The sequence below is a fragment of the Scyliorhinus canicula genome, chromosome 1 (genome assembly GCF_902713615.1).
Source record: "Scyliorhinus canicula chromosome 1, sScyCan1.1, whole genome shotgun sequence".
In the NCBI taxonomy this organism is placed as follows: domain Eukaryota; kingdom Metazoa; phylum Chordata; class Chondrichthyes; order Carcharhiniformes; family Scyliorhinidae; genus Scyliorhinus; species Scyliorhinus canicula.
This window is the reverse complement of record NC_052146.1, coordinates 283,566,224-283,579,416: the sequence shown is the minus strand read 5'-3', so window position 1 is coordinate 283,579,416 and position 13,193 is coordinate 283,566,224. Positions and strand designations below refer to the sequence as shown.

General features: G+C 45.1%; 1 protein-coding gene and 1 long non-coding RNA gene across 5 annotated transcripts in view; one reads left to right on the top strand and one right to left on the bottom strand.

Moving 5' to 3' along the window:
- Positions 1-12,971, top strand: part of ryr2a (ryanodine receptor 2a (cardiac)) — a 936,900-nt gene extending 923,929 nt beyond the window's left edge. For all 4 annotated transcript variants that reach the window (XM_038814319.1, XM_038814304.1, XM_038814294.1 and 1 more), the window contains 4 exons: positions 3,028-3,092; positions 4,939-5,039; positions 9,509-9,560; positions 11,870-12,971. In XM_038814319.1, coding sequence (XP_038670247.1) covers positions 3,028-3,092; positions 4,939-5,039; positions 9,509-9,560; positions 11,870-11,965 — 314 coding nt within the window. In that variant the 3' untranslated portion in view covers positions 11,966-12,971. The remainder of the gene's footprint in view (positions 1-3,027; positions 3,093-4,938; positions 5,040-9,508; positions 9,561-11,869) is intronic.
- Positions 3,097-5,038, bottom strand: LOC119974948. The gene is made up of 2 exons (XR_005462618.1): positions 4,843-5,038; positions 3,097-3,656 (listed from the first exon to the last, which is right to left on the bottom strand). It is a non-coding gene; the product is annotated as an uncharacterized LOC119974948 (long non-coding RNA).
- Positions 12,972-13,193: the final 222 nt, after the last annotated feature.

Below are 13,193 nucleotides of genomic sequence, written 5' to 3'. Positions count from 1 at the left end.
CCACTCCACCTTCCCGCCTTATCTCCATAATCCTTGATTGCCTTACTGATTAAAAATCTATCTCGGCCTTGAACATAATTAATGACCCAGCCTCTATCACTTTCTGCAGTAAAGAATTCCACAGATTCACTACACTCTGAGAGAAGAAATTCCTCCTCATCTGTCATAAATGGGCAACCCGTTACTATGAGATTATGCCCTCTGGTCCTTGACTTTCCCATAAGAGGACACACCCCCTCAGCATCGATAGATATAGATGTATAGATAGCTAAATTACAATTAATCTCAAGCATCTCAAAGGAGAAAAAAAATCAACCATAGATTTGCTATTGTATGTGGCTTCATAGAACATACAGTGCAGAAGGAGGCCATTCAGCCCATTGAGTCTGCACCGACCCACTTAAGCCCTCACTTCCACCCTATCCCCGTAACCCAATAACCCCTCCAAACCTTTTTGGTCACTAAGGGCAATTTACCATGGCCAATCACCCAACCTGCATGTCTTTGGACTGTGGGAGGAAACTGGAGCACCCGGAGGAAACCCACGCAGACATGGGGAGAACGTGCTAACTCCTCACAGACAGTGACCCAGCGGGGAATCGAACCTGGGACCCTGATGCTGTGAAGCCACAGTGCTAACCACTTGTGCTACCATGCTACCCATGTGCAACTCGAGAATTGGCTGCGTAGTCGATGGGTGGCAATGGAATTGGACTTGCCACCTTTCCCCCATTGCGACCACCAAATAAATATTATGGCAAATCTCACCACAGAAAATGCTCCAACACATGTTAATGCCAATTTCTGAGGTTTTTGGGGTGCCTCACCTGGTGGTACGCTGGGTGTTATGCTTTAGAATATTTTCCTTATGAGCAGTGAACTGATGGGCAAAGACCTCACCAGTTGGTGGAGCAGCTAGGAACTTCCACCCTGACCCTATTTCCGCGGGTTCAGGAGAATCTAACCTGACATGTCTGACACTGTAACGGCCAACATATGACCAACAAAGAAATTGATGAGAGCTACGGGGATGAATTTCATTCTGTTATAACATTGAATTATTTTAATAGTTTTAAAAGCTAAAGTTAACAAAGATGACAAGGTTTATTTGTAAAGATAATTCCTGTGCAAAAGTCTGATAGCTAATTAAGCTTTTAGGGGATGTACCAGGATCTGAAGCTCTTGAATAATTGCTTTGTGACAATAATACTTGTTCGATGACTTGCACAATGATAACGGACAAAAGCAGCTGGGGAGCTAAAGCTTGAATTCTATCAGAGCAGTGAGGGCTCCGGAGTGTTTGTTGCTGTTGGGACTTAGTCTCTTTAAAAGACAGGCGCCTCCCAATTGGAGGGCTGGCAGCTCTCCAGTCTCAGCAGCACCAGTGGGGGATGTGGCCGGACCTGGGACTGCACCCAGTTGAGAGGACGAGGCAATGGACACCTCCCTTGCAACTGGTAAGCATCCCCTTCACTCTGTGTCCAGTTCTCGGACTTTCTACCCCTACAAACGTTCAAGTTGCATTTTACTCCAAAGCCTGTTTTAATGAGCTTCGCCTACTCAGGTGCCTGTCCCATTCTCAACCATCAGTTCAGCTAAGGCCACCCATCTGTCCTTGGGTGGGACCACTCAAAGGAATTGTGAATTAAAGCAAGTGCCCCTTTTTTGATTAATTGTTTATGACCTGCTTTGTTTCCACTTTTTTAGCCATATGAAACATTGTGGCTATGGAGGTGGCAAGAATGATGGTGATCCTAGGATTAATATTAATAGTGTCAGCTTATTTCTGACTTTTAACCCAGGTTGTTTTGCTGTTGCTAAGTAGCTGATATCTGTCTTTGTACTGCTTTGTACTGTGAGACTGATGTCTCTTCAACCAGTGTTTGAAATAGTCTTTATGTCTTTACAGCCTGCATGCATGTAACTGTTATGCAATGGAGTTATTCCATAAATATTGGTTAAAAAATAGTTACTCAGCTGTGCATGGATGCATTAAGCAAGCTGGCACAGATGTACTGTTCACTAAAGCAAGTTACTTTATCTCCATTACTGCAATCTGTGGCAATATCCCTCTCATTTTATAGAGTGGTAGGATTACCACAAGGAGTCTTGATCAGGGCCGGCTCAAGGCACCGGCAACTCGGGCAGTCGCCCGGGGCGCCATGTGCTAGGGGGCGCCAGACTCGGGTCCCGCGCATGCGCAGTTGGGCCGGTGCCAACCAGCGCATGCGCGGTGGCCGCCCGCCCCCCCCCCCCTGCTCGGTCCGCTCCCCCGGCTCGGTCCGCTCCGCCCGCCCCCCGCCCCCTCCTCGGGTCCGCCCCCCCCTCGCTCGGTCCGCCCCCCCCCCCCCGCTCGGTCCGCCCCCCCCCCGGCTCGGTCCGCCCCCCCCGCTCGGTCTGCCCCCCCTCGGGTCCGCCCCGCCCCCCCTCGGCCCCCCCCCCCCCCCCCCAAGGGCGCCGAAGTTCAGCTTGCCCGGGGCGCCAGCAACCCTAGGGCCGGCGCTGGTCTTGATTCCAGCTGGACAGCCCTTTGTGTTCCCCTGCGCAATGCAATTGCTGCTGACCACAGTAAAGGATGTTTCTATCCTCTCAATATGCAACTTGTTGCAATTGGCAGTTGCACAACAGCTGAAAAGTTACTTCTAGTACATAGAACATACAGTGCAGAAGGAGGCCATTCGGCCCATTGAGTCTGCACCGACCCACTTAAGCCCTCGCTTCCACCCTATCCCCATAACCCAATAACCCCTCCTAACCGTTTTGGTCACTAAGGGCAATTTAGCATGGCCAATTCACCTAACCTGCACGTCTTTGGCATGTGGGAGGAAACCGGAGCACCCGGAGGAAACCCACGCAGACACGGGGAGAACATGCAGACTCTGCGCAGACAGTGACCCAGCGGGGAATCGAACCTGGGACCCTGGCGCTGTGAAGCCACAGTGCTAACCACTGTGCTACCGTGCTTCTGTAGGAGCTGCCCCAGAGCCTTTGCTTTATGAAGTGATCTCATTCCCCTTTTTCACTCAGGTCTAATTATTGACGCTTTTGGTGAACTGAGAGATCAGCAGGAGCAAGTTAAAGAAGACATGGAGGTGAGAGCTTTAACAGTACCGTAAATGAGATACTGAACATTTAATTAGAAAATGAAAACATCTGGTTACAGAAAGAGACAATTGGGACTGAATTCCTTCGGTCTGTGTATTCTTCACCAATATTTCAGTGAGATTTCACGGTCAGAATTTCATAACATCAAGACCTATCTTCGATATAACTGGTGGAGCCTCATCTCCCACTGCACGGGAGTGTGCTCTCAATTTTCGAATCAGTGGCCATTAACGTGTACAATTCAAGCTATGTGGCCGGGACTTTCCGCTCCCGTTCTTCTTTGGTGGGTTTGGTGACGGGAGGGGAACATCTTGCAAGAGGCAAAAATAACATTTCACGTGGGCAGGAAGTCTCACCTTGATTGTCCCCGCCAGAAACATAACAGAAACTCTGATGTTCAGTATCGGGTACACTATTATCATAAATTTTACTATCATACGGCGGAGAAAACCACCATTGGTGTTGGCAGCTTCAAAGTAGTCTTTTTCTGCCATACTGCCAGAGAAAAGGTACATTTCCACCCTTTGTCTTTCACAAGTATCAGTAGTTGCCTAAAAGACAATAGGGAAGAAATGGAGAAAGATTATTTTCACTGGTGCTGAATTGGTAATACAAAACATGAATTTGATTTGATTTAATTGTTTATTGTCACATGTACTGAAGTACAGTGAAAAGTATTTTTCTGCGGCCAACGGAACGTGTACAGTAGACGAAAAAGAATAATCAACAAAGTACACCGACAAATAAGTAATTGGTTACAGTGCAGAACAAGGGCCAAACAAAGCAAATACGACATGAGCAAGAGCAGCATAGGACGTTGTGAATAGTGTCTTACAGAGAACAGATCAGTCCGAGGGGGAGTCTTTGAGGAGTCTATTAGCTGTGGGGAAGAAGCTGTTCCAATGTTTGGATGGAATTCAGGATGTGTACCAGAAGCACAAGAAGTGGGGAGTGATGAGAATTTTTCATGACAGGTATGATCAGAGCATGAATTGCTCTGGCAGAGGACATGTTGAAAGCCCAGGAGATGAGAGAAAGTCAGAATCTTTTTCAGAAAGCAGTCCGCAGTTGCAATGGGCCAGGTGCCATTTGCCTCTCCTGTGCTGGAAAAGTCGACAACTGTGCAACCCTGAAATTCTACGGGAAACCTGCTGCAATTGAGGAGAAATGCTGCTATTTTCTCTCTCCCCCTCCCCCACACACACACTTTCCTCCCCTCCAGAGAGTTATGTATCATTTTATTTCAGTGGCGCCGCATATGAGGAATAGGGTGTGAATTTGCAACTTTCCAACTGGACATAAAACTGGTTTTGCAGATTCCACTCGTCTCCGTTGGTTCCAATATCTAGTGGATAATCCACAACGCCAGGCAGCAAGATGAAAATCTATCTGCCGATGTTGTCTTGTATTGGAAATTATGCTATTTGTATTATAATCAAAAGGCTGCTGAAAAACATTTTGAAAACAGTCTTGCTTTGGACATGTGAAAATGTCCAACAAAAACTTCTTGCAAATGTCCAAACAAAAAAGGCTTCTGTGGGAATTATGTTCACCGGGTTTACTTTGCTGGGCAAATGATTCAAAATCAATTTCATTTCGGATATGCAAATATCTCACATTTCTATTCATACTTTCCCACAGTTTAGAAGGGATATGTGACCATTCAAGAGGTAATTCTGGAATATTTACGAAGATTGAACCGAAAGATAAATGGATAAATAACACTGACCCACGTACCATAGCTCAGCACTGGCTGATTATAGTGATCAGATAAAGCTGATTTGTATGTTCCAGGTGCCAATCTTGCTTATTTTTCTTGATTGTTCGTTTCAGACCAAATGTTTCATCTGCGGAATTGGCAATGACTACTTCGACACGGTCCCCCACGGCTTTGAGACTCACACGCTTCAGGAGCACAATTTGGCAAATTACCTGTAAGTACTTGCATTTCCTGCTACTCAATCACACCAGAGACAGAGCAGCATGCCTGGATTTTTAATCAGCTCCATGGCCACCAAAAGGTGGGGGGTGGGGGGGAAGAAAATAAACAGTCCTAGTCAGTGGTGCATTTTCTTTTCTTCTTTGAAAAGGAAAAAAAATGAAACCTGCCAAGGAAAACAGTCCCGGGTAACGTTGAGCTCCATCAGACGTCCTTTTATGGGCAGGAGTCAGCTGCATTACTGAGCTACAGTAACTGCTGCTCAACCTGCAGGTGGAGGCAGTTAACTTCAGAAAGAAGTTCCAAAACTTGCAATTGAAAGTCTGAGCTGAGGAATTATTACAAGAAATATAAACACGCAGATATATAAGACAGGTGATTTATGTCAGCTATTTTGGGTTCAGTGGAATTGCAGCCTTTGGCCAGGGGGACGAGGCTTGTTGTTGCACAAAGCTTCTAATTAACTTATAATGCTAATATTAGAATAAAGGGCCACAAGATGTATGCCACTGAGTTAAAGCTCCAGAGCATGTGGGGCAATAGGGACTCGGAATTTACAGGTTTCCGACTTGTAGCCCCCCCACCCTGCCTAAAAAGCCCGTCCGTCTATCTATCCAGGCAGCTTTCTTTCAAACAAGACGTTAAATTGAGGCCTTGTCTGCCCTCTCAAGTGGACATGAAAGTCCTCATGGCACCACTCAAAAGAGACCAACGTCACTTAAAACAGGTTAACTCATTGCTGATTACCGTGCTTTCAGCAATACTGGCAACACCGCAATAGCCAAACTTCAAAAATATTTCATTGATAGTTTACCACCACAGCTGATGTTATTGCTGCTGCAAGCTGAACCCCAGAGTGAAGTCTGTCTCTTTGATCAGAAACCGTTTTTTAATTGTGAAAACAAGGAGGAAGAGCTACTGACCTCAAAAGCATAGAGTAGCAAGTATAGAATTTTTAAAATTAAAAGATTTATTTAAAAGAAAAAATAAACTGAAGCGCACAAGATACAAGTTACACATGAAAACAGTCTTACAGAACAACCCAAAAAAACTGAAGAAGAGTCATATGGACTTGGAACATTAGCGCTATCCCTCTCTTCAAAGATGCCGCATTTTTCTAGAATTTTCTGTTTTTACCCCAAAAAACATGCATTGTCAAAAGTACACGACTAAACTACCTTTTTTGGCACAGCCCTTTATAGGTTTTAAGCATAAAAATCCAATAAATACGACCCAAGTCAAGGAATTGATGTCATTTTAATAAAGGGACATCTCACTGGTTAACAGATATCTCCATTCTGATGTGGAATTCCAAAAGAAGGTTCAGAAACAAACTGTTTCCTAAAATAATGACTCTCCTGGATGAACAGTAAGTGGCTGCCTCCAATTCAAAACTTTCACAGCTTCGCTGCATCCCTCCAAAGGAGCTGGCCTTTGGGATTTTCACCCTCAGCAACTCCAGCGCAACCAGTGCCATCTTGTTGGCTGGGATGAGTGTGTGTGAGGAGTGGAGTGCTAAAATGTGGCTGCAGCTTGTCAGCCTCTCGGGTGCCAATCCTGACCCCGGCGAATCCAATTCCGTTTTTCATTGGAATCACTCATGTTCTACGTGGCGTCAGTGCTAGCCCATTAACGGATGATGAATTGCTTCGGGACCAGCGCCAATTTTGCTGTCGTAGAAGCCCACCAATTCTGTCCCGGCGTCAGCTCTTAGCCTCTACAACAGAAAAATTGTTGCCGGTCCCAGAGCAATTCAACAATCGTAATGGCACCTGGGGTTGATGGGGTCTCCCAGGACATTAGAGACGCCTGAATGGCCGGGAAAAGGGCGGGGTGGCAACCTGGCACACCCTCTGGCACCCGTGCACCTTGGCACAGCCACCCTGGCTCCCTGGCAGTGCCATCCAGGCAGCCTTATAGTGCCATAAATACTACCCTAGTCATTTTAATAAAGGGACATCTCACTCATAAATAAATATCTGGCTAGGGTTCCCAGGTGCCAGATTGGCACTGCAAGTGATCGGACTCGGGACCTTCCCAGGTGGAGGAGGGGTGAGGGGATGTTCCCGAGGGCCTCCCCGAGATTGGGGGTGGAGGGGACATCGGAAACAGGGGGGGGGGATGTTCAAGGCTGCCAGACAAAATGGTGCTCCAATCTGACAGGAGCCGAGCTCAGCAGGAAATGACTCAAGTGCAGCCTTGGCAGAGAGAAACTCCCCCAGGCCAGAAGAAAATGGCAAAGTGTTGTTGAATAGCGGGGTGACTCTCAGTGCTGCAGCCGCTGAGAAACACCCTGCTCAACGTGCCCAAAACAGGACATAGATTTGTTTTCTGTTGAATCGCACCCATCTTTTATTACTTTCTTTACCTGTTCTATTACCACTCTCTTTGGCTTTTATACCATGAAACCTTTTGTCATTTAACCTCTCCTACCCTCCACCCAATCGCACACTTTCTCTTTTGTTCTTCTTCCCGCTCCCCATCTCACTTTCACAAAACATATTACTTTTTTACTTTTCCATAGTTCTGATGAAGGGCCATCACTGACCTGAAATGGTAACTACTCTTGCTACGCTTGACACTTCAGCCCTGCTACCTTTCCTCCTAATGGCTTCCTGCCATGTCTCATTGCTCGTGCCTCCCCATGTCGAGTACCTACACCTTCCCCATGGTTGATATTGCCTTACTCCTTTCCACGTCATCACAAGGGGGCATCACTGACTTCTACAGCCACAGTGTGGAACCCCACCTATTGTTCTCGCACCCCACGATGCCCACATCGTTCTTGGCAGACCCTTTGCCATTTCAGCCCAAACACCAGCACCGCCCTCCAGCAATGTATGTTGGAAGACAACTTTGCTCTATTAATTTGTACAAGGGGAACTAAGAACCACATACTTAAAAACAAAGATGTACTACACAAAATACAGTGCCTGTGGTGACACATGTTTCAAATTCTGAGTGAAGCCTGGATCATTGTAGTGCCAATTTGTCAGTGTTACTGTAACAGTTCACATCGGAACAGTTATGGCCAGCAACGGTAACTATTAAAACAACATTTTTAATGAGTTCTGCGAAGAGCCCATGTGGACAACAAAAATAGTATGAGCAGCACTTTAGCAGATTTAAAGGGTCCCAAGTATTTTCGTAATGAGAAGGGAGTAGAAGCTTGGAATTAACATCCATTTACAAAAACATCAAGAATATTGCAAGCAGTTTAATCTGATCGCCGTTTTATATCAGTTTTATTTTAGCTGTGCCTGGTGAAAACAGGCAAGCTGTCATTTGAATTGGTTTCTCACCATCACAAGTGCGTTATTTTCCAGACGGTGCATTCATTTGGGAGAACTGATTTTTTTTTTAACTTCGGCTATCCTGACTGTTCATGGCATTGTTCACATGGCAGGTGTTACATTACAGGTCAGCTTGAATGCTCCATGCACCATGGGGAGCTTCCCCATTACTGCACCTGCGTACAGCAAATGGAGTAAAGTCGGCCATGAACTCGATTTGCTGAATTTGTCATGGCAGGATTCAAACTGCTTGGGTTGCTAGTCTAACACCATGCCACTGCACTACCATGTCTTTGAGCATGTAACATGAAGCGTATCACAAATGTATGTGTATTTTGTATGCCCACAAAATGCTTTTTTTCCCCTCTAAACACTATTTCTCTGCGGCACATCTAGAGAGGTACTCATTTTGTGCCTTTCTCTTTTTGTGCCTTTCTCTTTTTGCTCCCCCCCACACACACACATCCCAGATGAGGAGACACATGACCCTGTTCCTGGCTTTCTATTGCTAAAATGCATATAAAGATAATTCAGTGTGAACCTCCTCTTCCTGTGGAAGAAATGACTGGTTTTCGTTTGGTAACCAAAGGGTTCGTGTTCAGGGCCTCATCGTGGTGTTGGCAGCCATTTGGTGGCTGACAGGCATCCTGCACCATATTGTGTCACAGAATCTTACCACAACGCACTGGGCAATCCTCCCATTTGGTGCCCAACAGCTCCGCTCAAAAACAAATGCAACACTTGAGGTAGTTTCTCGTTAGGACTTTAAAAAATAATAATTGCGGCAGAAGCGAAAACACCAAGGTTTTGCGTTTAGACGAAGGATTATTTTAACCAGTTTTTAAACAAAATATGAAAGCTTTAGTCTTTTGCTGGGAAATTTGAGGGGACAATAGAATGTTGCAGACAGCCATCTTGATTCTAACAGACCTTCATGACACAAAGCAGAGTAACAGAGAATCAGTAGCCAAAAGTATGACATGGAAATCGGAGCTAATACGAGGAGAACTTCACCGGTGACATAGCAAGTTGACACAACCAATGCAATGTTTTTAAAAGCCCAAATCATAAAGCTGCGTTCCATTGATCGACATTGAATTTACATCTGGTTTCGGACCCACATGTGCGATGTTTATTTTGATGCTACCTACATGTGTCTTTATTCCTACAGGTTTTTCTTGATGTATCTTATTAACAAAGATGAAACAGAGCACACCGGGCAGGTAAGGTCCCACCACATTCTAGTAGAAGAATGAAAACAATTGCACTTATGCTATCAAAAGAGAAAATGCTGGACAATCTCAGCAGGTCTGGCCGTAACTGTAGGGAGAGAAAAGAGCTAACGTTTCGAGTCCAGATGACCCTTTGTCAAAACTAAAAGACTTAGAAAGTGGGAGTTTTTTATACTGTGGGGTGAGGGAATGAAAGATGAGTCATCCAACACTAAGAGAGAAATGGAAAGCAGTGAAGGTGGTTAGCGGGGGAGGGACATACTGAAATCCTGTTGGAGAGAAGAGCAGTACTTCTTCAGGGTAGGCATTCCAAGAAGAGAAGTGGCAGTGAGTTAAACACTGGATAAAAGAAAATTGCTGCGGATGCTGGAATCTGAAACCAAAAGAGAAAATGCTGGAAAATCTCAGCAGGTCTGGCAGCGTCTGTAGGGAGAGAAAAGAGCGAACATTTTGAGTCCAGATGACCCTTTGTCAAAGCTAAAAGTCATAGAAAGTGGGAGATATTTATACTGGACTTGTGATACAATGCTTCAAGATGTCTGGGGAGTACAGTTGGCATTAATTCAAAGAGAGAGTTCAAATGCACAGAAAATGTTCCATCCTCAGGATACACACCTGGCCATCATTATTTTAAACACAATCTACATAGTCAAGCTGTTGAGCTGTTTGAATTTACCCCTTCTTTGAGAGTTGCCAAGCATTGCCAATTCGTTGCTGGGGTTTACATTACATGACAGCAAGTGGCCCTGTTTTTAAACTTCATAATACTCGATCGAGGTTAGAGGGGGCCAAACCAACCCAGGAAGCGGTACATTGGCTCCCCAATGTGGGTCCCAGCAGTGGAACTGGAAGGGAGAGGCTGCCTGCTCCAAAGAGGTAGGCAGCTGATTACTATGGTTAAAGGCCGAATTAGGTGCTATTTTACAGTGCTGTCGGGATTGCCTTTGGCGGGGTCACTCACCCATTAAAGGTCAGGCTGCCAGTTAAATGAAGGCAGATTTGGGGCCCGGGCTCGGTGGCTCCAACGTGGGGTTTCAGGCAGGGTAGGTATCTAATTATAATCTTTATTAGTGTCACAAGTAGGCTTACATTAACACGGCAATTAAGTTACTGTGAAAATCCCCTAGTCACCACATTCTGGCGCCTGTTAGGATACTCAGAGGGAAAATTTAGAATGTCTAATTCACCTAACAAGCACATCTTGTGGGACGTGGGCGGAAACCAGAGGACCCGGAGGAAACCCACGCAGACACGGGGAGAACATGCAGACTCCATACAGACAGTGACCGAAGCCAAGAATCGAACCCGGGTCCCTGGCACTGTGAAGCAAAAGTGCTAACTACTGTGTCCAAGTCATGGCCCCCCCCCCATTTACCTCCAGAACTGTGATTTGTTTTTGAAACTTACCTGGCCCTGCTCCCGAGGCTTTCTGCACACCCCAGCAAACACCACCTCTCCTGGCGGTGCTGCTGAGGCTTCAGAGCTGCTAGTTCTCTGATTGAGCTGGGAAAACCAGGAGCCTGCCAGCCACTACTAATTAGATGGCGAGGCTGCCCACAGCAAAAGAGACGAGGGAGACCTGTTGCCAGCAAGTCTGGGCTCAGAATCTGTATTTTAATGCGGCATTGTCTACAAGATTATGAGGGGCATGGATAGAGTGGATGGGCAGTCACTCTTTCCCAGGGTTGAGGGGTCATTCACCAGGGGACATAGGTTTAAGGGTCCATGGGTGAAGTTTAGAGGAGATGTGCGAGGCAGATTTTTTTACGCAGAGGATGATGAGTGCCTGGAACGCGTTGCCAGGGAGGTTGTGGAAGCAGATATATTAATGGCGTAGAAAAGGCATCTTAACAAATACATGGATAGGATGGGTATAGAGGGATACGGCACAAGAAAGTGCTGAGGATTTTGCCAAAGGTTGGTATCATGACCGGTACAGGCTTGGAGGGCCGAAGGGCATTTTCCTGTGCTGTATTGTTCTTTGTTCTTTATTGGGATCCCTTTACCTGAGGTAAAGTTTAAGCCTGTTTGTCGCCTGGCTGGTTTGGAGTAAAATTTATCAGAGGGATTTGCAGATGGATTCGACATTTTCTACATTAAAAGTCTGATGTGCAGTGCCAATATGCATTAACGGTATTGACTCGATACCTTGAGCATCTCTGCTGGCCACAGTTGACTCTGTGTGAGTTGGACTCTGGGCATTTTACTGAAAGCTGATGTGCCACTGCACCTTTCATCAGGTGAAGACAACAATGGGCTTTGCTATTGTACAAATTGACACATTTCTGTTTACCTGCCAGGAGTCCTATGTGTGGAAGATGTATCAAGAACGCTGTTGGGAATTCTTTCCTGCTGGAGATTGCTTCCGCAAGCAGTACGAAGACCAGCTCAACTAACTGAGGACTAAGCTGACCCACAAACATTGAAATACCTTACAAATTTCCTCTTTGAATGCTTTTTCAAACATTATTTGTATATAACCTGATCAGTGTGCACTTGGAACACCGAAGCTATAGCTCACTTGAGTCCGCTCTGTCAGTGCATCTGCTTTCAAATTGATGTAGAGAAAAAAAAATGTTGATTTTAAGACTGTGTGCAGAGACGTTTTAAGACATTTCTTTCATCTTGTAAACACATACGTGAAAGATGATAAATTGCTCTCATCCTATACATTTATGTATTTCTTCATCTGGAATGGTATTATATACTTCTTGATGTGCAGAGCAATCTGCTTATGGACACTGGGCTGTGATGAGGAAATAGTGCCTTACTATATGTGGGTTGAGCTATGCAAGAAGTTGTGTGCATGACCGTGTCACACTGTAAATCAATCTTTTGATGTACATGCTTCTGTCTGACTGCCGTGCGTCTCAGGAGAAGTGTAGGACATTCACATGAACCTAAGATGTTAGTTTCTGGTTATTTAGCTCTTCCTTATTTTGGTAATGCTCTTATGCAATACAGCAACAGTCTGAATCTTTGCATAAAAGATTCTTTCAGAAGAAAAAAAAACAGATACTTCATTGCATGTTTATTATGCAAGCAAAAGAGAAAATAAAATGGCAAGCTGATCAATGTAACAGCAATTTTTAGGTTTAAGGTTATTGATAACTCTGTAGTTACCAAGTGATGTGTACTTTATTGTAGATTCAGAACCAGTTTCATCAGCCAAGAATGCAGTGTTTCAACTTGGTTGTTGCCTTCCATATTTTCTGCCACTTGTATTGAATATAGTGATTGAGGAATAACTGCCCACTCATTTCTGACTGAAGCTGAAGCAATATCCATTCAGGGATTTCACCAAACACCATTGTAAAGTAATTGAGTGTAGAATACTTCATTTGAGTTGTTTTAAATTGTAATGCCAATCTTTCAAAATAAAACATTCGGAATAAAATCACACAAACTTTTTCCTTTTTCGTTTCGCAAAGCTGAAGGTGTGGTTTTCAATACAATTTCCCTCCCTCCTCCAAATTTTTTTCCTGATCCTCTCTCTCCCTTGACGGCATTAATTCCGGCTGGGACTGGGCTGGGTCCCCCCAGGTACTGGTTGCTTCAGTACCGGCAGGAGAAGTTTACCGTTCTGGGACAGATCCCTTTGATGAATCACTGCATTAAAAACAC